The following is a 25,824-nucleotide window of genomic DNA, read 5'->3' on the forward strand; positions in this document are numbered from 1 at the left end:
GCAGTAAGTGATGGAACAGCTCCATAAATTGAGGAAAAAAACCTCCTTCAGGCACATTACAGTTCATAAGTTTATTACTATAAAATCTAAAGAAATCAAAGTGCAGCATTTCCACTTTGTGAAGAGTTAGTGTGTGTGTGTGTGTGTGTGTGTGTGTGTGTGTGTGTGTGTGTGTGTGTGTGTGTGGCAGCTCAGCTCACCAGGGATGGTTTGATGCCTATGGTCTCTGCGGCCTGGAAGGCCAGGGTCAGATTCCGGACCTGGACCAAAAAAAACAAACCATTGAGTTTTGAGAATACACGAAAATCTCTACAGCAGCAGCAGCCACGGAGGTTCACTCAGCAACAATAATAAGCTCACAGATACACCAATAAACAGTGCAAACCCCCATCAGACTGTTTTAAAACCAGTGAAAACCTTTGCTTGTTTATGTGACCATCTTGGGTCTTTACATTCTCTTTGCATGTTCTCCTGCAAGTAAAAACAATTATTTGTAAATATTAATAAAATCCTCTTCTTGATCTAATTTTGATCAAACCTTGAACTAAATCTGGGAAGTTCTTCCATAGTCTTTCAAAGGCTTAAAGGGCAAATATAGTTTAGAGACAGAACCTCCTAGAAATCTTAAAAGTATGAAATATTAATGAATACAAATCAGCCTTCCCATTGGTATGCAATGTAGAAATAAATTTTAAATCTAAAACAAAACAAACCTTTAGATACACCCCTCTAAAACCTTAAAGCACCGCCATAAATAGACAACGATGTGTGGAACTGCTGAGCAGGAAACAAGATTGTTTGCTAACAAAAGACAAAAAAGGTATTTTTTGTCAAATTTGTCAAATGGATGGTTGGTTGCTCATTGATCACATAGAAAAGGCTAGAGTACACATGTTAACTTTTCCCATAGTGCCTCTACGTAGGAAAAGTGGGTGAGTTTCACAAAGTGAACCAGTAAAGATTTCTCCCTCCCCACCAAAAACAGTCCGTGTTCAAACTCCTTTTGCCCCAGAATAATTCAACATTTTGAAACCTGCTAGAAGGTTGGAACAAATCAGCGTGGATGGACAAGGACACAGAACAACTTTACCCATGGCAACGACAGATAGCTCAAACAATGAGTCAGTAGCCAGACCATGAAAGTGACTCCAGGTGTTGTTTGTGAGCATAAGGTTTTTTAGGTAAGAAAACACTGTTTCACCATGTTTTATATGTCTTTTTATGGGTCTTCTGTACAAAACATAGTCTGAAATAAAGAAGCAATGTATTACATTAAAACAATAACTGCTCCATACAAATTTCCTTTCTGCATGTTTATACACAATAACACATTTTTTTTCCTCAGTGATTGAACCAAATAAACAACAGACTGTTTACTAGTATTTTAATTTCCTTCCGCTAGATTTGTAGAATTAGCTTGAAGTGACTTTTTATGGCAAAATTATGTTTTTGGGACAGATTTACAATAGCTTTTTTCACTTCAAAACGTTAATATTACTTCTCATCAGAAGAAACATGTTAAAATTAAAAGACTACTCTAAACCTAAATTGTGTATGGGTGTGAATTCTTTGGCCATTACTGTAAAAGGATGTGTAGAGTTTAAAAAGTGCATCAGTGTCAGCTGTGTTACTGTACTGCAGTTAAAGACTCACAAGCAAAACATGAACATGTTCTGTGTAGAAAAGTGAGACTTTGAGCTGCTTCCCTTTACTCCACTATGCTTTACACAATAACTGCATGGGTCGCTAGTATAAAGAATGCTATTCTGGTGACAGCTGCTACAAGAAATGCTTGTTAGAAGCTGACCGTAAGAGAACCATCATAACATCATATGTTGCCAGAATGTTTGTTTTTTAAATAAAATGTTTGTGTTGGTATTCATCATTGTGATAAATTACATTGTGGTGAACACTTTCAAATCCCTAAATAGGTTCCCTTTCTGTTAGGTCTCCAAGCTACTGCTCTCAGACAACATTTCTCTGACCTTTTTTTCCCTCGCTGGACAAATCACCATAGAAATCGTCCCCTTTTCTTCACCTTCATTTTGGGAGCCCATTGTGTTATGATGGCCTCACCGATGGTTGAGTTTGGTGAACCAAATTAAATTATCAGCCATTAGTCTTTGCCAGCATTCAGTTGTCTTCTCAGCAGCATTGTATTAGATTTTTTTTCTTTGCCGCTTTTTTATATGGTTTTCATTTTCTGACACTGAAATCAATTAACTACCAATAACTAAAATCCTGAATACATATTCAATTAGAAAAAGTTTATATCTAGTAACATACAATACAAAAAAAAAAAACCCTCAAGTGAGTACTGTTATTGTATAACTCATTTGTTTTGGTTTTTTCACCATCTCCTTGATTTTTCAGTTATACCACCCAGGTACAAATCCTAGCAACCCTTTTTACCTAAAGTCTAAGAGCTATATTATCTTTCTAAAAGTCTCTATGACAAAAGGTGAAGGAGGTTAGTAATGGGATTATTGGGAGGACGGATTACACTGGGAGGAGGCTTAGTGTTTGGGCCTCAGGGAAAGTCACTGAGAAAGAGTTATTAAAGCCAACACACGTCTATTGAATTATTCAGAGAGATGGGCCATGCAGCGTCTCCGTCATCAGCTCCATGTTACACATTCACACCGACACGGCTGTACGCACACACATCCACACGACTAATTTATCACGTAGAACATGTCAAGCCTGGTCGAAGTTGTTTATCTATTGCCGTAATATTAGAGCAAAGTGACGGACCCGCAGTCCCCAGGGAGGGAGCATATTGTTTGCAGCATGACTGTATATACCGGCTGCTTGTCCACATTACAGAGCCGTCAACACCGTGCATCAGTTAGAGCATGACTACACAAACATTCATAATTCATCGTCATGCTTTGTTTGAATGAAGTGCGGCCAATATAGAAGACTTGTAAAATGTAAACGGCTCCATATAGGATGTCTGTGACGACTTTGAAGGAATAAATGAGTTTATTTCCCTCTTGGTGACGTGCATTGTTTATATGTACTGTGTATAAGAAGACAATTTTCACTTTTGTCAAGCTCACACTTTCCACAAATAACTAAATGAGTTGTGTTTGCAGCAGGTGTCATTTGCAAGCTGAAGAGGCCCAATGTGGGCTTTATTATTGCACCACTCCTTTCTCAGAGGCAAAATTATCTGATAAATATTAGAATGGAAAAGACAGGCAAAAAATAAAAAGAAGCAGCTTAAGCAACTTAAAAGTACTAAATCTTTTTTGAATCCTAGGATGTTATAAAAAGCCACTGCCTTTAAAGTGAAGCATCTAATTATAAAGTGGGCAGTGCAATGTAGGTCCTTTTCAAAATATTAGCATATTGTGATAAAGTTCATTATTTTCCATAATGTCATGATGAAAATTTAACATTCATATATTTTAGATTCATTGCACACTAACTGAAATATTTCAGGTCTTTTATTGTCTTAATACGGATGATTTTGGCATACAGCTCATGAAAACCCAAAATTTACGAGCTATGAACCTAATCATCTGAATCAACGAGTTAACTCTAAACACCTGCAAAAGATTCCTGAGGCCTTTAAAACTCCCAGCCTGGTTCATCACTCAAAACCCCAATCATGGGTAAGACTGCCGACCTGACTGCTGTCCAGAAGGCCACTATTGACACCCTCAAGCAAGAGGATAAGACACAGAAAGAAATTTCTGAACGAATAGGCTGTTCCCAGAGTGCTGTATCAAGGCACCTCAGTGGGAAGTCTGTGGGAAGGAAAAAGTGTGGCAGAAAACGCTGCACAACGAGAAGAGGTGACCGGACCCTGAGGAAGATTGTGGAGAAGGGCCGATTCCAGACCTTGGGGGACCTGCGGAAGCAGTGGACTGAGTCTGGAGTAGAAACATCCAGAGCCACCGTGCACAGGCGTGTGCAGGAAATGGGCTACAGGTGCCGCATTCCCCAGGTCAAGCCACTTTTGAACCAGAAACAGCGGCAGAAGCGCCTGACCTGGGCTACAGAGAAGCAGCACTGGACTGTTGCTCAGTGGTCCAAAGTACTTTTTTCAGATGAAAGCAAATTCTGCATGTCATTCGGAAATCAAGGTGCCAGAGTCTGGAGGAAGACTGGGGAAAAGGAAATGCCAAAATGCCAGAAGTCCAGTGTCAAGTACCCACAGTCAGTGATGGTCTGGGGTGCCGTGTCAGCTGCTGGTGTTGGTCCACTGTGTTTTATCAAGGGCAGGGTCAATGCAGCTAGCTATCAGGAGATTTTGGAGCACTTCATGCTTCCATCTGCTGAAAAGCTTTATGGAGATGAAGATTTCATTTTTCAGCCCGACCTGGCACCTGCTCACAGTGCCAAAACCACTGGTAAATGGTTTACTGACCATGGTATCACTGTGCTCAATTGGCCTGCCAACTCTCCTGACCTGAACCCCATAGAGAATCTGTGGGATATTGTGAAGAGAACGTTGAGAGACTCAAGACCCAACACTCTGGATGAGCTAAAGGCCGCTGTCGAAGCATCCTGGGCCTCCATAAGACCTCAGCAGTGCCACAGGCTGATTGCCTCCATGCCACGCCGCATTGAAGCAGTCATTTCTGCAAAAGGATTCCTGACCAAGTATTGAGTGCATAACTGTACATGATTATTTGAACACTTTTCTTTTATTGGTCGGATGAAATATGCTAATTTTGTGAGATAGGAATTTTGGGTTTTCATGAGCTGTATGCCAAAATCATCCATATTAAGACAATAAAAGACCTGAAATATTTCAGTTAGTGTGCAATGAATCTAAAATATATGAATGTTAAATTTTCATTATGACATTATGGAAAATAATGAACTTTATCACAATATGCTAATATTTTGAGAAGGACCTGTATAAGATACTCTGATATTCTGATGCAAACTGACAAGGAATTGCTCACGCAGATGTAGAAGCTGCTGTGAGTCATGCAAGTATCTCAGCATCTTAGTTAAAGTTGTCAGGGATAATTCATGTGGGCAGAGGGCCTACAAATGCAGGCATGTTACCAAAATGCAACACTTGTCAACCTGTGCTGCACCCGCTTTAATTAAAAAGAATGTTGCAGGGTTCATCATTGCAAAGCTCTTTTTAGCAACAAAAAAAATATGTTTTTTTCATCCCTTTATTTCTTCACTCTAATTCATTCATGTTCATCATCTGGGTGGCAATAGAAACTGTAAAACTGCATTGTGTGGAATAGTCTAATGAGGAGAGGATAAGGTGCAAAATATGCACAAGACGCTGAATGCATTAAACATGTTGAATGTCAGTCTGCTTTCAATAAATGCATTGATTTCCAATCAGAGTCCCTGATTACGTGCTGATGAAACATTGATCTACTTATTGAGGAGATGCTGCTTAAAGTGAAAGAAATACAAACTGCAATGATTTTATATTTGGTTTAAGCTCTATGTACCTAATGTTACAGTGCTGTGCAAAAGTATTCAAACCTTTTGAAGTTTTCCACATTTTGTCAGGTACGTATGTAGCGACAACCACAAAGTTCAGTGTGTTTTATTCGGATTGTAGTTGATAGACCAACATAAAGTATGGCTGTACTGTAAAGTGGAAGGAAAAGGTTTTATGGTTTCAAAATTGATCTCAATATCCAAAGCTTTCAAGCGGCTGTTCAATTAAAAAAGAAAAACAGGATGAACTTGTCCATCCCTGTCCATCCTACATACGTACCTTACAAAATATGGAAAACTTCAAATGGTTTGAATACTTTTGCAGAGCACTGTAACATTAGGTACATAGAGCTTAAACCATTATAAAATCATTGCAGTTAGTATTTCTTTCATTTTAAGAAGCATTAATTAGAGAAGCTGCTAATGGGCTCATGGTAACTCTGAAGGAGCTGCAGAGATCAACATTTCACAATTTTTGGACATGACAGCTATTAGTCAAAATCTCCAAAAACTGCACCTTTATTGAAGAGCTGCAAGAACAAAACTATTGTAAGAAGAAAGCCATAAGAAGTTAGCAGTTTGCCACAGGCCAGGTGTTTGACTTAGCAAACATGTGGAAGAAGATGCTCTGATCAAACTGGACCAAAACAGAACTTTTTGTCCTACATGCAAAACCACTATGTGTGGCTGAAAGTTAGCCCTGCACATCATGCTGAATACATCATCTCTTCAGTAAAGCACAGTGCTGGCAGCATCATGCTGTTGTGATGCTTTTCTTCGGCAGGTACAGGGAAATTGGTTTCAGTTGACAGGAAAATGAAAGGAGCTAAATACAAACCAGTCCTGGAAGAAATGTTAGAGGCTGCAGAAGGCTTAGGAGTGGGTGGAGGCTGAACAAACAGCCAGAGCCACAATGGAATGGCCTAGATCAAAGCATATTCATGTGTTAGAATGACCCAGTCAAAGTCCAGACCTAAATCCAATCAAGAATCTGTGGCAGAACTTCAAAAATTATTGTTATAAAACTCACCATCTAATTTCAGTCAGTTTGAGCCATTTTGCTAAGAAAAATGGGTAGAAGACTTGTATGTGTAAACATTGTGGGAAATCATGAGTCATTTGACTTTAACTTTACAGTTATGTTCTACTATATGTTGATTTCTTACATAAAAACTCCAATAAATTGTTAAAGCTTGTGGAGGTTTATCAGTTTGCTGGAGCTTAACACAATGCCAAGGTGGAAAGACACCAGCAATGACCTTAGAGGAGCAATGTTGCTGCCCATCATTCTGGGTGTTTGAAATTCATCTCCAAACTCTGTGAAGTCCATTATTCTACAGAGGAAAACATTATTCACAAGTGGAAGACATTTAAAACAGCTGCTAATCTCCCAGGTGTCCCAGCAAGTTCACCCTAAAGTCAGAGCCTGCAATGCTTAAAGAATTGACCGACAAACTCAAGAGGTCCATCTGAGCCCCCCCCCCCCCCCCATTGTATATCCAATAAAAACTATTTGGGAAATCAGGAGACCAACCTGCTAAAGTTTTTAAAGTTTAATGTTTTTTCCATGCAGGATTTCAGCTGTTCAGTTCGTAGCTTCCTTTATTGCTTTTTTCATTCCTCAGTCCTCTAATAGTATTACTTTTTGACCTGTCTGCCCCACAGACAGGAAAGCAATTTGTTTTTTGGAAACAGGGCTGTTTTTTTTTTTTCATAGTATGAATGTGAGCACTCAGGCTTCCTGTAGTGTTTTACCTTATCTTGACTGATGAGCTCCTGGTAAGGGATGTGGGCGGGCAGGTACGTGTGCAGCAGGGCACAGAAAGCCAGGCCATCACTCCAGCTGCTGCTGAAGTTGGTCACATCAATATTCTGTTGACAGAAAAAAGTATTTATTATCAATCATTTATTACCAGCAGGAGAAAGCCACCACAGCACAGGATGAAGTCATAGTCAATAATGATGATAACCTTAAAGCCTCCATGACTTAGGTGAGGAAGGAAGCTGCCTCTTAGCAACATGAACATCCCATGAAAAAGCCATTAAGTCATAGAACCACAGAAAACAACATGGAAATTAAAATTCAATGTTATTATGCTGCTCTGGGTTTTTCAGAGTCCCTTTATGGCTGCTTGTGTTTCCATCAGCAGAGTGTAAGAGGATCATCCTAGATTCGGTTTGCTTTCAGTGAGGCTCTAATCTGCCCTCTGGGTGAGGAACGTGCACAACAGCACGTCCAGTGTCTTCAGTTTTTGTTTGTGGGATTTGCAGGGAATTGTCACCTCTTTCACAGCGCATTCATTGTATTCTGGGCCTGAAAAGTCTTGAGGAGTTTGAAGGAAAGACATCCTGCGGGCCATTGTTTAGAGGTTGCATACTCCCTGTTGGATAGATAAGTTATTTACGGGGTCTTCCTGCTTCATCCTTCTCATGAGCTTTGGGAACCGGCCTCAGAGTTGAGGAGGCTCTCCTCCTTACATTCCAGAAACAGCTTCATCACCAATTATAACATCACAGTTTAATGTGTTTGCATGTAGAACTACGCACAGACTACGACTGAGGAGTGCAGAAATGTCAGTCTGCAGGAGCATAGTCACAGCAAAAAGCATTGCACATCCAGATAAAAATCTCTTTCCTCAGAATTCCTCCAGATTTGCTTTGGATATGTGTGGCCCAGCCCACCCTGGAGGCCAAGTGTTGTTTCCACAAGAAACTAAGCCTTGTTTTCATAACTCAAAAAGCATGAAACAAAAAGGTTGGACTTGCTGTACTGAAAGATATGTTTTTGGCAAAAAGCAGCACAATAAATATCTCAGAATCCACCTGTTGCGTCTGTACACAGAGAATTAACTCCAGAGAGATGTTAAAGACGTCTCCCGCTGCCTTGTGTTTGTTTACTGTTGCTCGAAGCAAGTGGTCTTCACTCCTGGCCCTGAGGACAGGAACGCTGTGGATTTTCATTCTGTAAATCTAATCAGTGACTGATCCATATATGTGACACCAGGTGAATGCAATTAACTGCTTGGTAGGATAGAAAAACAGCACAACTCTGAGTCCTGAGGTCAAAAATTTTAAATCACTCAGTCACTGCAATAATGAATATCCCTTGAGCTCTAAAGAATTGTAGACAAATGGGGTATTTCTGGCTGTTTTCATTTGTCTGAATGCCTGTTAGCAGCAACATTAAACCAGACACACTCTCAAGGTGAGGAGGTAAATACAGTGAAACGAAGTGAAACATGGATATAATGTTATTCATATTGTCATTACTGCATGTACAATTACTGATGTAAAATCTAACTTTGGCTAACTTTTGAAAACTAGCAAAATATTGCAGGTACACTAAAAAAAAACTGGATAGCGTAGAAACGTTCAATATTGTTTGTCACTTATTTCAAAAAGTTAAACACATATATAGATTCTTCACACAGAGTGGTCTATTTCAAGCCTTCATTGGTTTTACTTTTGATGATCATGGCTTACAGGGAATGAAACCCACAATTCAGTGTCTTAGAAAATTAGAATACTAGATAAGATAAAAAATGAAAACAATTGAAATGTCAGGTTTCTGTATAGTATGTTCATTTCTGTGCACTCACTACTTGGTTGGGCCTCCTCTTACATGAATTACTGCATCAATGCAGCGTGGCATGGAGGCGATCAGCCTGTGGTTCTGCTGAGGTGTAATGGAGGTCCAGATTGCTTTGATAGCTGCCTTCAGGTAATCTTCCTTTTAGGGTCTGGTGTCTCATCTTCCTCGTGACAACAGCCCATAGATTCTCTATGAGGTTCAGGTCAGGGGAGTTTGCTGGCCCATCCAGAACAGGAAAACCACGGTCACTGAAGCAGCTTTTGGTACCTTTGGCAGTGTGGGCAGGTGCCAAGTCCTGCTGGAAAATGAAATCACCATCTCTATATAGTGCTCTAAACTATCTTGGTAGATGACTGCGCAGACTGTGGACTTCAGAAAGCCCAGTGGACTAACACCCAGAGATGACATGCCACACAACCCCAAATCATCACTGACTGTGGAAACTTCACAGTGGACCTTCTTCCAGACTCAGTCCACTCCTTGTGAATCTCCCCCAAATTCTTGAATAGATTTTGATTGACAATCCTTTCAAGGCTGCAGTTATCGCTGTTGCCGGTGCACTTTTACTACACTTTTTCATTCCACTCAACTTTCTATAAACATGCTTGGATACAGCACTATGTCAACAACCAGTTTCTTTAGCAATGACCTTTTGTGGCTTAGCCTTCTTGTGGAGGGTGTTAATGACTGTCTTGTGGACATCTGTCCAGTCAGCAGTCTTCCCCAAGATTGTGTATCATATAACCCAGACTGAGAGACCATTTAGAGGCTCAGGAAACCCTTGCAGGTGTTTGCAGGTATTTAATTAGCTTATTAGGGTGTGACACCATGCATTTAAAATATTTTATATTACATTTTCACAATACTTTATTTTTCTAAGCCACTGAATCTTGGGTTTTGATTATCTGTAAGCCATAATCATCAAAATCACATGACATAAAGGCTTAAAATATTTCACTCTATGTGTAATAAATCTACATTATATATGAATTTTGCTTTCTGAACGAGTGGAAAAAATATTGATCTTTTACAAGATATTTAACTTTTTTGAGATGTACCTGTACTTGTAAGAACAATTTATCAAAGTGTAGCTATACAGCTCCTTTCACAGGTAAAAATCAGAACAAGAACAAGAAAGTGTTTTTGTTCATGGAGGAAAGGATAAACTGACTTTACTAACAGAATATTTCAGGCAGTCCCCATTGCATCTCCAACAATATAGATGCAATCCAGCGCAACTACATAGAATAAAACCTTGCAGCTCAATTATGTTCTACTGGGCAATGTAAGTTGGTGCTAATCTCCCAATCATGAATGTTATTAATATCAGTATGTGGGTGCTACCATGGTGACATCAGTGCAGCATCACCAGCTTTCTTAAAATCTGTCTTATGGAATATCCTCTTTTCCATAACAAACTGTAAGTTTTTTAAATGCATTCAACATTAAGTATTTTTACCAGCTACATCCACAGTAAGAGTGCAGGTCCTCAGGTCTTCCACCTGTCTGTCACTGTCCATTGTAAGTGAGGGACAGACCTGTGCAGTGATGTCGGTTTACATTCCTCCAACAGCACTGCCTCTCTCCCTCTCATAGCTGGCTTAGCAGCACTGAGCCTGGGTGATGTATGTGTAAACTACCACAAACAAACATCACATTGGGGGAGGAACAGGGGGTTGGTCCCACTCCAAGACCTAAACAGACACAAATAAGCTGCCGATCGGGGGACTGCTGAGGACAGTTTGTGTGAGACAGTGTTTCCAGGTATCAGAGGGTTTGGAGCAAGCCAATCGTAATAAGGGGCAAGTAGGTATGTTTCAATTCAGGAAGGGGTTAGTGGAGGTAGGGGCTGTTGGAATCCATATGGGCAGAGAGGGAGAGACGTGAATGCTAAAACAGCAGAGGACAACAGCATCTCTCTGGGAGCGGGCTCAGAAAAGCAAACACAGCATCAAGCGACAGGAAGCGTCTCGCCCAGCACAAAAGGCAGAGCTGATGCTTTTGGGGCCTCAGAAAAAGAGAGTATGAGAGAGGAACAGGGGTCTGTACAGAAAGAGGCTGAAGAGAGAAGAGGACAGAACATTTTGTTGGACTGAGCCTGTTCTGGTCCAGCATGTCACCAAACAGAAAGCTGATCAGCTCTTTGCAACTTTCTCTTTTAAAAAGTTACAGTTCAGGGAAATGTAAAAACACATTTTGAAGATTTACAATTTTTTTTACTGAATAATTTCAAAACATACAAAACATAAACTTCTTTTCAATCCAACTTTTAAAAAATCATTAAAGGAAAAAAAAGTTTTAGAGCAGTGTAACTGTGATGACCTGGCCTGTCTATGATGCCATTTGACTCCTAGGGATGAGCACAACTGATGACAAGAGTAGAAAATTGATGAATAAGTTATCCTGTGTTGTATCACCTGTACTTTAAGTAACCCTTTCCTTTTGATAAGTAATGGAATCAACTGTTGTAATGTCTATGATTCTCCCTAAAAATGTAAATCGATTACTTAGAGTCCTAGAAATTAAATTACACTGTACTATCCATTCATCCATTGTCTCACACTACTCTCCTCTCAGTGGGACATCCTCAGAAAACCACTGAAGGTTGGCGTCCAAGAGGCATACTGATTAGATGGCCAAACCAAGTCAGCTGAGTCCTTTCATAGTCATATGTTGGACCAGCAGCTCTATTCTGGATAATCTCTATTGATGTAGAGAGGAAATTTATTTGAGCAGCTTATACAGTGGGGAGAACAAGTATTTAATACACTGGAGATTTTGCAGGTTTTCCCACTTGCAAAGCATGTAGAAGTCTTTCATTTTTATTATAGGTACTCTTCAACTGTGAGTGACAGAATCTAAAACAAAAATCCAGAAAACCACATTGTGTGATTTTAAAGCAATTAATTTGCATTTATTGCATAAGTATTTGATCACCTAACAACCAGTAAGAATCCCGTCTCTCACAGGCCTGTTAGTTCTTCTTCAAGAAGCCCTCCAGTTCTCCCCTCATTACCTGTAGTAACTGCACCTGTTTGAACTCGTTATCTGTATAAAAGACACCTGTCCACATAGTCAATCAAACTCCAACCTCTCCACAATGGCCAAGACCAGAGAGCTGTGTGAGGACATCAGGGATAAAATAGTAGACCTGCACAAGGCTTGGGATGGGCTACAGGAAAATAGCCAAGGAGCTTGGTGAGAAGGCAACAACTGTTGGTGCAATTATAAGACAATGGAAGAAATTCAAGATGACGGTCCATCTCCCTTGGTCTGGGGCTCCATGCAAGATCTCACCTTGTGGGGCACAATTAATCATGAGGAAGGCGAGAGATCAGCACAGAACCACAAGGCAGGACCTAGTCAATAACCTGAATAGAGCTGGGACCACAGTCTCAAAGAAGACCATTAGTAACACACTACAACACGTAGAAGCATCTCCAGGTTCTGGAGTGGCCTAGCCAGTCTTCAGACCTGAACCCAATCGAAAATCTTTGCAGGTATTGCCCGACGACAGCCCTGAAACCCTGAAGGATCTGAAGATCTATATGGAGGAGTGGTCCAAAATCCCTCCTGCAGTGTGTGCAAACCTCATCAAGAACTACAGGAAATGTCTGATATCTGGAATTGCAAACAAAGGTTTCTGTACCAAATATTTTCTGATGTATCAAATGTTTCATGCAATAAAATGCTAATTAATTAATTAGAAATCACACAATGTAATTTTCTGGATTTTTGTTTTAGATTCCGTCACTCACAGTTGAAGAGTACCTATGATAAATATGAAAGACTTCTTCATGGTTTGCAAATGGGAAAACCTGCAAAATCGCCAGTGTATCGAATACTTGTTCTCCCCACTGTACCTGGCAGCTTCTTCTTTTAGCCTTGATCCAGATCTTTTGACCAAAGGTAAGGATCCTCACCAGGACATGCTGTAGCAGTCCACATTACTGCAAATGAGGCCCTATATGTCCAGTGATCACTTGCTCCAGCCTACCATTACTCGAGAAGAAAACACTAAGATTTTTTAACTCTTCCATTTGGAGCAACAACGTATCCTGAGGGAACAAGTTAACCTTCTCCATTTGAGAACCATAGCCGTGGGTGCTTCACACACTGCTCTGAACTGCTTCGATACAATCGGAAAGTCATGGCTTTAAGATGGCAACAAAACTTTGTCGTCTGCAAAAAGGCATCCTCCTCCCGATGACTACACCTTGAAATCCTAACCATGGACATTACGAACAGGAGTGGAGACAAGGTGGAGCCCTGGCAGAGTCCAACCCTCATTGGGATAAAGACGGACTACGCTGAAAAATTTAAGAGACGACCCTGCTTTTATTGTACAGAGACTGGATAGCTCATAGAGTGTCCCGAACATCCCCAAATTCTGCAGCAGGCCCACAAAATTCCTAGGTACAGAGCACAGGTGTCAAACTCTGGTCCTGAAGGGTTGACGTCTTGCAGCTTTTAGATGTGTCTCTCTGTCAACACACCTCAATCACAAAATTAGGTCATTAGCAGGAAGAAGTGAAAGTTAAAGTGCATGAAAAGGAATTCAGTTCTTTAAATCAGGTGTGTTGGACTTGGGATACATCAAAAATGTTGCAGGACACCAGCCCTCGAGGAATGGATTTTGAATACCATGAGGTAAAGGGTTGGAAGCTGTCTCCAAGTTCACAAAAAACACTGATCAGTCAAAATCCTATGACCCCCATTGCCACTTCCGAAGGATAACGATGAGGACCACTATTCAACAATAAGGAAGAAAGCCACCCAGCTACTTCTTAATTTGAGGTTCAACAAACTTTAGAGGATACTTTCCCACAGTAGCTGTGATTCCTCTCTGACATCAGACAGCTGTCCTGCTCTGTTTTATATCACTGTGGCCATTTGTGGTTTGTAAAAATATTTTAAGCATATGCCACAGGTTCCAATCAGGCGGAAGTCTAGACTCTGACCAAGTCACTGCAATACTGTTGTTTTCAGCCACTCTATTACAGAAATTATTATACTTTTAATGACATGACTGTGAGAATACTTTGGTGTACAAGGTGATTATGTCTTGTTGCTGTAAAACAAGCTCAGTCACTATGTTTAATTTTTAACCATCTGTACTTTGGTGTCAACTCGCCAGGGGACATTGTGTGGCCCAAGTTTATCACTGGGCCAACACGAAACACATTACACAATTAAATGTAGAGCCTCATTGCTTACTTTCAATTTAAGCCCATTATTTGATCTAGCATGCATGTTTTTGGACACTGGGAGGCCGCTGGAGTACTCAAAAAAAGAAAAGAAAACGAGCCTCGACAAGGAGGGCATGCAAACTCCATTCTCTAAGGCTGCAACAGAAAATGAGACCAGAGAGGGAAAGCACTAATCACTGCACACAACCAAACAAAACCAAATGGTGGGCAAACAATAAACTCATTTTTTCCATATAAATGGACAACCTAAATTTATAACTTACCTTTTTAGAGCACAAGATAATGCTACTGCCCTATGATGCAGACAAATAAATAGAATATGGTGCCTACTGGTATAAGGAACAGTAGATAATTTGTTCCTTAACAGAATATAGGAGTTATCCTTAAAAAAAGAAATTTTTCGGTCTTTATTCCTTTGCTCTATCTTTTATTAAATGCTCTGGTGGCTTTAAATAAAAAACATCTGCTTTTCAAAGATATACACAATCTGCTCATTTTCAAATTTCAGTATTATATTTTATTATAGAAAACTAGTTGTTGAGGGTATTACATAATAAGCACATATCTTACAGAGCCTGGGCTGTAATTTCTGAATGCTGTAGAGAATTTAAAAATGGCATTCATACGTAGGCTGGAACAGATCCAGGCGCTAAGCAGCACACAGACAGGTTTAACACTGCAGCAGCAGAAGGTAAATGAATGGCCTCTGCTGCTTTACGTAGTTGCCACTGGTCGTATGACAAGGAAACGACTGCTGTCATGCTTTAATGACACTTGACACTCCAATGTCAACATGTCACTGTTGCAATACTGAACTCTTGCTCTACCGGAAGAAGAAAAACAGGAAAAACAACTTGCATGATGCATTCTGGATAGATACATTTTCTATCAGCCCAGGGATCTAATGGTGCATTTGAAGAAAGCAAGATGGTGCTGATGAGTGTATGTTAAACGCTCTTTAAGGAGATTTTAATTCCATTTAAGTGTCTAAGAGCCATGACATAATGAACTAAGGGTTGGAGCCTAGAGCTCTGATACAGTTGGACCTTTTCATGCAGTTTGAAATAACTTTACATACATTAAGCAGTGTCGTGTCATTTCTGAGACAGAATCTTCGGCTAATGTTTTGTTGATTAAAACATGACTGGGACTCCTTTCTTAACTGTCCCTCAAATGCACAGTTAAAATTAAAAATCCATTCACACAGTTTGGAGTGATAGTAATTTGCCTTTAAATCATTACTGCTTTGCGTAATCTGAAACGAATGCTGTACTGGTCTGATTGCACAACTTCTTTTAATTGCATCCTGGACTCTGCTGTTGTGGGGGTCAACGATCTGTGTTCCCGGATCCCTGAAGCTGAAACAACACTCTTATAGTGGGAGCCCCCTCTCAGTGTCAGCAGACTAAATTTACAGCCCGCCTTTAGTCAGCACAGTGGAAACAAACACAACTGATGACAAGGTTAGAATGGTTTCTGGGAAGTAAGCTTGGTGCAAAAAATTCATCCAGTCACATAACAAATTAAAATTTTGTCATTCTTGTCTTCTTTTGCCCAGTCATGAGTGCTTCTAGCGCTGTCTCCTTTCTTTCTTCCTCTTGTCCTCCTTTTAGCATATGACTCTAATAACATATCAGTTGTTGCATCAGTCAGATGTTTTCCATTATGCAGTGTGGCAGGAGTTACTGTCATATCAAGCTCACAAAATGACAAGAAAGAAACAAAACATTTAGGGTACAAGTGTACTTTGGTTTAGTGCAAGGCTTCATCCGAATTCAAAAATGAGAAAAAAAGACATTTAAAAATGAAGAGCAAAAGTGGGAAAATAATGCAGGAAGGACACCACGACCTCAAAGATGGACTGAAATGTAGGACGAGGAAAAAAATATTTTTCTCCAGGTGATGAAACCGAGCCTGCTTATTTCACAGAGCTTTCTTGGAATATTGGACTGTGATGGTAGTTACAGCAGAAAGTAAAATGAAAGGGCAAACATGCTTTACTTCTGTATTATGCCAGCCAAATAACTCCAAACCTTTAAGGAGTTTTGTGAACCGTTTTCACCCGCGACATCTTGTCTTCACTGACCTTTCTAAATATTGCACAGTCTCATTTGGTTAGAAAGAAAAAAACCTTCCAACAAAATGTCAGTGTTTTCTAATTGAGGTTCCTCAACATTTCCTTCCTGTGTTATATAAAGTCTGTTTAACTCTGGCTTTTAGTCATATCGCATCACCACATCAACTACCAAGTCTAAAAAGTCTGTTTTTTCTGTAGCCAAGACAGTTTCAAGGTAATATAATTTTTATTTATGATTTAGATTCTAGGTCCCTTTATTACAATAAACTTAGCATCTATACAGTGGACAAAACAAAATGTTTGATTGATGTATTCTAAGGAGACAAAACAAAAAATAATTACTAATAGACGTCTACTCTTTGAACCTCTATCCTTTTCCCGTCCTCGATGTCTGACCTCCATATCCCACACCCCCGGGGGTCTGTTCTGCTCCTTCAATGGGTTTTGTATAAGCGTGTGTGTGTCTGTGTGAGATTCCCAGATGAGGCCGGATAGGCTCTGCTCTTTCAGACCCAGCTGAACTGCATGTTCAGAGGGTTTTTTCATTGTTCCCATCTTAAGCAAACAGTACATTTATTTTTGTTTGGCTGCTATGGTTAATTGAGAAAAAAAATGTAAAAAGTGTCCTGAGCTGTCCTAAATTAAGACATCAAAGAGCATGATAAATATACAGCGCAAAGCTAGACTGTTTTCCCAAGGCAAATGTTTGCTTCTAAACGTTGACAAAAAAGCAAAAAGGCTTTATAACTACATGTTAACACCTTGTCTACTGCTTTACTTTGCTCATCTGTGTTTGTGTGTCTGTATGGATGGCGTATGGTTTTAATACAGTGTCTTGGAAAAGCATTCAAACCCCTTAAACTATTTCAATGAAATTTCAAGTCATTCTTTGTTGCAAACTAGGCCAAGCACAGTCAGATCAGATGAAGAGTGAACACATAATTTAAAGTTATTCTACAGATTCTCAATTTTATTTAGGTCTGGACTTTGACTGGGCCATACCAACATTACAATGTGCTTTGGCAGGTGTTGATGCAGAAAATGTGTCCTATCATCACCAATATGAAGTCTACTACACTGTACTGGGACTTTAACTGGAGCTGTGTGCTCTGATCAGATCGATGTATTCAAGCACAGTTCGGGATGAAACAAAGACTGACTATCTGGAAAAAGCAGATCATGCCTACTGTTAGGTATGGTGGAGGATGAAGCAGTGTTTCTGTTTTTTCCCAAAGTCCCTTGAAAAACCAGCTGAAGACTCTGGACAAACTAAATATCTAACTCTGGTAGATATTTGGTTTAAAACCTTTTGTTGATGTTTCTTTACAAGTGGTTTTAGATGTTTAGTAAGCAGGTTTTTAACTTGGGTCTACTCAATTATGGTGAAAATGCTTTGACCAGGTTAGTCACAGAACTGTAAACCCTGAATTGTGCCAACAATACATTAATCCAGGAGATCTGATGTGTTATTAAGAAAACATTGCACAGCCTGTACAGTTCAAATGTTTTTAATTTTAACATTAAGCTTAGAGAATTTTTACACCACGCAGTTTCCCTTGGTCTAAATGTAGGAGAAATATAGGTCTAAATTATGGCTATGAATATACAGTGCCTTGCGAAAGTATTCGGCCCCCTTGAACTTGTCTACCTTTTGCCACATTTCAGGCTTCAAACATAAAGACATAAAATTCTAATTTTTTGTGAAGAATCAACAACAAGTGGGACACAGTCGTGAAGTGGAATGAAATTTATTGGATGTGTCAAACTTTTTTAACAAATGAAAAACTGAAAAGTGGGGCGTGCTATATTATTCAGCCCCCTTGTGTTAATACTTTGTAGCGCCACCCTTTGCTGCAATTACAGCTGCAAGTCTCTTGGGGTTTGTCTCTATCAGTTTTACACATCGAGAGACTGAAATTCTTGACCATTCTTCCTTGCAAAACAGCTGGAGCTCAGTGAGGTTGGATGGAGAGCGTTCGTGAACAGCAGTCTTCAGCTCTTTCCACAGATTCTCCATTGGATTCAGGTCTGGACTTTGACTTGGCCATTCCAACACCTGGATACGTTTATTTGTGAACCATTCCATTGTAGATTTGGCTTTATGTTTTAGATCATTGTCTTGTTGGAAGATAAATCTCCGTCCCAGTCTCTGGTCTCTTGCAGACTCCAACAGGTTGTCTTCCAGAATGGTCCTGTATTTGGCCCCATCCATCTTCCCATCAATTTTGACCATCTTCTCTGTCCCTGCTGACGAAAAGCAGGCCCAAACCATGATGCTGCCACTACCATGTTTGACAGTGGGGATGGTGTGTTCAGGGTGATGAGCTGTGTTGCTTTTACGCCAAACATATTGTTTTGCATTGTGGCCAAACAGTTCGATTTTGGTTTCATCTGACCAGAGCACCTTCTTCCACATGTTTGGTGTGTCTCCCAGGTGGCTTGTGGCAAACTTTAAACGAGACGTTTTATGGATATCTTTGAGAAATGGCTTTCTTCTTGCCACTCTTCCATAAAGGCCAGTATGGCGTCAAATTCACGCCAAAACCCGATAGGAGCAACAAAGAAGATCACGAGCAGCTCATTATAATTCCAGGAGGGCGTAAATTACGTTCCATGCGTGCAATGGAAGTCCCACGCGCACACAATCCAATGACCACGAGCGCTACTCTATGCTGCGGGAACAAAAGTCAACACAGGCACGCCAGAGATGCTCCTTTCTGTGCTCTCAGTGTGTCAATCTGCTCGCGCGTGGATTACTCCTGCGCGCTCGTGTGAAACATTTGGCTGTTTTAAAAAAAAAAGACATTTACCTGCCTATGATTGGCCACTTTTCCGCTATCCCCGCCCCGTGACCCCTGTTGCTAACCGTGACCAGCTAATGCAGCTGAGATGAAAACTTTTTTCAGGAAATCGGAGTTTGGTGAGTAAGGGCTTTATGAATTTATCATAGAACATTATGCATGTGTCATAGTTGCATCGGATTATGCATGTATTTATTCACAATTCACAATATTACTTGGTCTGGAAAAAGATATATGTATTTTTCTAAACAGCCAAATGTTTCACACGAGCACGCAGGACTAATCCACGCGCGAGCAGGTTGATACACTGAGAGCACAGAAAGGAGCATCTCTGGCGTGCCTGTGTTGACTTTTGTGCCCGCAGCATAGAGTAGCGCTCGTGGTCATTGGATTGTGCGCGCGTGGGAATTCCAATGCGCGCATGGAACGTAATCCACGCCCTCCTGGAATTAAAATGAGCTGCTCGTGATCTTCTTTATTGCTCCTATCGGGTTTTGGCATGAATTTGACGCCATAGGCCAGATTTGTGCAGTGTACGACTGATTGTTGTCCTGTGGACATTCTCTCCCACCTCAGCTGTAGATCTCTGCAGTTCATCCAGAGTGATCATGGGCCTCTTGGCTGCATCTCTGATCAGTCTTCTCCTTGTTCGAGATGAAAGTTTAGAGTGACGGCCGGGTCTTGGTAGATTTGTAGTGGTCTGATACTCCTTCCATTTCAAAATGATTGCTTGAACAGTGCTCCTTGGGATGTTTAAAGCTTGGGAAATCTTTTTGTATCCAAATCCGGCTTTAAACTTCTCCACAACAGTATCTCGGACCTACCTGGTGTGTTCCTTGGTCTTCATGATGCTGTCTGCGCTTTGAACAGAACCCTGAGACTATCACAGAGCAGGTGCATTTATACGGAGACTTGATTACACACAGGTGGATTCTACAGGTCCTTCTCAAAATATTAGCATATTGTGATAAAGTTCATTATTTTCCATAATGTCATGATGAAAATTTAACATTCATATATTTTAGATTCATTGCACACTAACTGAAATATTTCAGGTCTTTTATTGTCTTAATACAGATGATTTTGGCATACAGCTCATGAAAACCCAAAATTCCTATCTCACAAAATTAGCATATCATTAAAAGGATCTCTAAACGAGCTATGAATCTAATCATCTGAATCAACAAGTTAACTCTAAACACCTGCAAAAGATTCCTGAGGCCTTTAAAACTCCCATCCTGGTTCATCACTCAAAACCCCAATCATGGGTAAGACTGCCGACCTGACTGCTGTCCAGAAGGCCACTATTGACACCCTCAAGCAAGAGGGTAAGACACAGAAAGAAATTTCTGAATGAATAGGCTGTTCCCAGAGTGCTGTATCAAGGCACCTCAGTGGGAAGTCTGTGGGAAGGAAAAAGTGTGGCAGAAAACGCTGCACAACGAGAAGAGGTGACCAGACCTTGAGGAAGATTGTGGAGACGGGCCGATTCCAGACCTTGGGGGACCTGCGGAAACAGTGGACTGAGTCTGGAGTAGAAACATCCAGAGCCACCGTGCACAGGTGTGTGCAGGAAATGGGCTACAGGTGCCGCATTCCCCAGACCTGGGCTACAGAGAAGCAGCACTGGACTGTTGCTCAGTGGTCCAAAGTACTTTTTTCAGATGAAAGCAAATTCTGCATGTCATTCGGAAATCAAGGTGCCAGAGTCTGGAGGAAGACTGGGGAGAAGGAAATGCCAAAATGCCAGAAGTCCAGAGTCAAGTACCCACAGTCAGTGATGGTCTGGGGTGCCGTGTCAGCTGCTGGTGTTGGTCCACTGTGTTTTATCAAGGGCAGGGTCAATGCAGCTAGCTATCAGGAGATTTTGGAGCACTTCATGCTTCCATCTGCTGAAAAGCTTTATGGAGATGAAGATTTAATTTTTCAGCACAACCTGGCACCTGCTCACAGTGCCAAAACCACTGGGAAATGGTTTACTGACCATGGTATCACTGTGCTCAATTGGCCTGCCAACTCTCCTGACCTGAACCCCATAGAGAATCTGTGGGATATTGTGAAGAGAACATTGAGAGACTCAAGACCCAACACTCTGGATGAGCTAAAGGCCGCTATCGAAGCATCCTGGGCCTCCATAAGACCTCAGCAGTGCCACAGGCTGATTGCCTCCATGCCACGCCGCATTGAAGCAGTCATTTCTGCCAAAGGATTCCCGACCAAGTATTGAGTGCATAACTGTACATGATTATTTGAAGGTTGACGTTTTTTGTATGAAAAACACTTTTCTTTTATTGGTCGGATGAAATATGCTAATTTTGTGAGATAGGAATTTTGGGTTTTCATGAGCTGTATGCCAAAATCATCCGTATTAAGACAATAAAAGACCTGAAATATATCAGTTAGTGTGCAATGAATCTAAAATATATGAATGTTAAATTTTAATCATTACATTATGGAAAATAATGAACTTTATCACAATATGCTAATATTTTGAGAAGGACTTGTAGCTTCAACATTTAAACTCTTTTAAATTCTTTAGTGTGACATTTTGCTACTGAAACAAAAGATGAATTTATTTCAAGGCTTGTTAGAAATTTGTACGAGGGGTGCCATTAAATATTACTGGCCACTGTAGGGAAATATCAATCACCTCAAATAATATGGACAGCAAACTGTGCAGATCTCAAACTGTTGAAAAGTTTATGGCAAAAACCAAAAAACTGCAAAACTTATCTGCTAGCTTCTAGATGAAAACTTTTCCAACACTGAGATTGATACCGAAAATAATTTAGGCTCATGATTGTTTTTAAACTTACTACAAAAAAAACAAGTGACTAAATATTCTCCTGAGGTGGAGAATGAATAATTTTGTGCCTAAAGTAAAGAAAGGAGGACAGTTCCACACAAAAACATAGAAATCACCAGAATGATGGCTTTGGACAATGTTTTTTCACACAATCCTTCAAGGTCACATCAAATTATCTGCTTTGAAAACTAGTGTAACTGAAGTTGTATAAAAGCAGTGTTGTGTTTCATGTGTTCAGTGCAAAGCTGATGTGCACAGAATCCCTTGTGAATACTAATTTCCTGTGAGAGGTCGTTTGAGTCTCTCCCACAGGGCAGAGTCAATCAGAGGCTGCTTTTAAGGTCCTCGCTGATCGATCTGTGCTTCCCAGAATCTGACAATTGAGGTGACAGAGCCTGTCTGGCCTCACATCTCATCGTCCCCTGAGAGTTCAGCTCACGTCAGGCATTCACCTGCTTGTAGGAGCACGGCGTTTTTAGGGTACTGAGGCAGCTGGTGGATAAACACGCTGTTTAACAAAACACTATGTCCCTTAGGGGTTCATGATGTCTTCTCCATGGTGATGACATGCTCTGTCACTGTGGACTTGTCTTTGCACATGTAGCTGACTGGCTATGCTAAACTATATTAAAGTATAAAAAATTATTTATTCGTTGAATATTATACTGAAATATCAAGCTATCTGATTACATATTCAAGAAAAAAAAACTTAATGAAAACATCTTGTATATTTATCAAAACCCATTTCTACATAATCATATCATTTAGTTATAATTCAGGATTTTATTAATTATAAATCACTTTTAGGTCAATTTCTTAAGGAAACAGAAACAAAAATCTAAACATAAAAACGATGGAACGCCAAAGTGCTCAAAACTAAATGAATAAACGAAACATTATGAAATATGGATCTACCTCAATAAATATTTGATAAACATATAATGTGACAAATAATAATGAGATAATTGAATGCATATTAAATTCTCAGCAAACTATCATGAAATATAATTGGCCTGGTGGCTGGGTTGCTCCTCGCGGGTCCCGGCCAGGCCAAGCCCGAACGAGAGACGCGAGACCATCCCCGAGACCATCCCCCAGGGGGAACCATGAGGGACCGGTGCAAAGAGGATTGGGCGGCGGACGAAGGTGGAGACCTCGGCGGCCCGATCCCCGGATGCTTAGGCTGGTTTTAGGGACGTGGAATGTCACCTCGCTGGGGGGGAAGGAGCCTGAGCGTGTGCAGGAGGTAAAGAGATATCAACTAGAAATAGTCGGGCTCACCTCCACGCACAGCGTGGGCTCTGGAACCCATCTCCTTGAGAGGGGCTGGACTCTCTTCTACTCTGGAGTGGCCCACGGGGAGAGGCGGTGGGCTGGGGTGGGTTTGCGTTTCGCCCCCCAGCTCAGCCGTCTAGTGTTGGGGTTTACCCCAGTGGATGAGAGGGTCGCATCCCTGCGCCTTCGGGTTGGGGAGAGGTCTCTGACTATCATTTCAGCCTATGGGCCGAGTGGTAGTGCGGAGTACCCGGCCTTCTTGGCGTCCCTGTCGGGGGTGCTGGATAGTGCCCCTCCCGGGGACTCCATTATTCTGCTGGGGGACTTCAACGCCCACGTGGGAAACGACAGTGACACCTGGAGAGGCGTGATCGGGAGGAATGGCCTCCGCGATCTGAATCCGAGCGGTGTTTTGTTATTGGACTTCTATGCTAGTCACGGATTGTCCATAATGAACACCATGTTCAAACATAAGGGTGTCCATCAGTGCACTTGGCACCAGGACAACCTAGGCAGGAGGTCAATGATCGACTTTGTTGTCGTATCATCAGACCTTTGGCCGCATGTTTTGGACACTCGGGTGAAGAGAGGGGCTGAGCTGTCCACTGATCACCACCTGGTGGTGAGTTGGATCCGCTGGGGGAGGAGAAAGCCAGACAGACTTGGCAGGCCCAAGTGTATAGTGAGGGTCTGAACCCGGTGGTGGACACCGGCAGTAAGGGACGCTGTCAAGCTGAAGAAGGAGTCCTATCGGCTGTGGTTGGCTTGTGGGACTCTTGAGGTGGCTGATGGGTACCGTGGGGCCAAGCGTGCCGCGGCACGGGCTGTGGCAGAGGCAAAAACTCGGACCTGGGAGGAGTTCGGTGAGGCCATGGAGAAGGACTACCGGTTGGCCCCGAAGTGATTCTGGCAAACTGTCCGGCGCCTCAGGAGGGGGAAGCAGTGCCTCGCCAACACTATTTACAGTGGGGTGGGGAGCTGCTGACTTCGACTGGGGAAACGAAGCTTAGATGGAAAAGGAACAGAGACACAGCCCCACTGATCGACTGCATTAAAAAGAGGATCAACCTGTGGGCCCAGAAAGGACTGTGCCTCAAGATTAAGAATCTGATTTCATCTAAAGCCTTTTTATCCAGACAACAGAAGTGAACTTGATCGGTGAACAGCTGATTGGTCTAAGTTTCAGGCTTCTGGAAGTCCTGAATCAACCTCATTTATGTCTTCGGGTTTCCTTCAACTCTTCAGCCTCTGGAAACTACTGTCTTCGGAGACATATAACAACAAAGATCCTGTTTAACCATCAAAGCCTGGAACATCAGTGCCTGCCACTTAAAGGAAGAAAACTGAAGATTGAGTCGTATTCCCTTCAAGAAACCACTCGTTGTTACCAGAAGAATCTTCTCCATCAGGTGCATGGATGAGCCTCCATCTTCAAAGCCTCTCCAAACTCACTAGTTTCAGCATCAGGGAAAGACAGGTTGAGTTGATTGATTAATTTCTATTATTAAAATTATTTTGTGTTGCCAAATTTAAGCTGTTACTGACCCCTGCAAAAGTATTACTAATTAAAGAAAGCATATAAAATTCTAGTTAAATCGTGGACATTCAATTATTTGAGTCACCGTATTTTTTGGTTTTTCATTGGTGGTAAAAAGCCTTGTTGCCTGGTTCTAAGATATTTTAGGAGGTTTTTATAGTTTGCCTTATTCAAGTTTGTTAAAACAGCGCCCTAGGGGCTCGTGCCGAGCTACTAAAATCAACCTAGCCCATATATCAAGAGCCAGTTGTAAAATTAGGGAATGAGCAGCCGTGAACAAAAGTGACTGTTGAGGGTGTGGATGACTGTGATAGGCTACTCAGTCGTCCAGACCACCAGTTGAAGAAGGGCGAGACTTTTGTATGAAGGCTGTCAGAAGCTAGGCGAGTCATTTCCCGACACCAGCTTAACCAGAACTTTCATTAAACCTGCTTAGTAAGACCTTTCAGGTTTGGGGAAGTCCGGACCCGTTGGATGGAGAGCTGGTTTGAGCAATCCCTTTAGACATAGGGAAGTAGGAGGGAGGGGTTAGCTCATCGGACAACGAAACACATGAATATGTTTTGTTTTAAACTATTCCATTGTAGCCCTGGCTTTATGTTTAGGGTCGTTGTTCTGCAGGAAGGCGAACCTCCTCCCCAGTCTCAAGTCTTTTGCAGACTCCAACAGGTTTTCTTCCAAGATTGCCCTGAATTTGGCAACATCCATCTTCCCATCAATTCCGACCACCTTCCCTGTTCCTGCTGAAGAGAAGCACCCCCAGAACATAATGCTACCACCACCATTTGACAGTGGGGATGTTGTGTTCAGAGTGATGTGCAGTGTTAGTGTCCGCCACACACAGAGTTTTGCATTTTGGCCAAAGTGCAATTTTGGTCTTGTTTGATCAAAGCACCTTCTTCAACACGTTTGCTGTATTTCCAACATGGCTTCTGGCAAACTGCAAACGGGAGTTCTTATGGTTTTCTTTTAACAATGGCTTTCTTCTTGCCACTCTTCCATAAAGACCACAGTTGCATGGTGCAAGACTAATAGTTGTTCTGTGGACAGATTCCCCCACCTGACCTTCGGATCTCTGCAGTTGGTCCATAGTCAC

General features: G+C 41.4%; 1 protein-coding gene across 3 annotated transcripts in view; it reads right to left on the reverse strand.

Moving 5' to 3' along the window:
- specc1 (sperm antigen with calponin homology and coiled-coil domains 1) overlaps positions 1-25,824 on the reverse strand; it is a 119,442-nt gene that overhangs the window by 3,787 nt on the left and 89,831 nt on the right. For all 3 annotated transcript variants that reach the window (XM_047379009.1, XM_047379010.1, XM_047379011.1), the window contains 2 exons: positions 7,186-7,302; positions 201-260 (listed from right to left, as the gene is read on the reverse strand). In XM_047379009.1, coding sequence (XP_047234965.1) covers positions 201-260; positions 7,186-7,302 — 177 coding nt within the window. The remainder of the gene's footprint in view (positions 1-200; positions 261-7,185; positions 7,303-25,824) is intronic.

The sequence above is a fragment of the Girardinichthys multiradiatus genome, chromosome 11 (assembly GCF_021462225.1).
Source record: "Girardinichthys multiradiatus isolate DD_20200921_A chromosome 11, DD_fGirMul_XY1, whole genome shotgun sequence".
NCBI classification, from domain to species: domain Eukaryota; kingdom Metazoa; phylum Chordata; class Actinopteri; order Cyprinodontiformes; family Goodeidae; genus Girardinichthys; species Girardinichthys multiradiatus.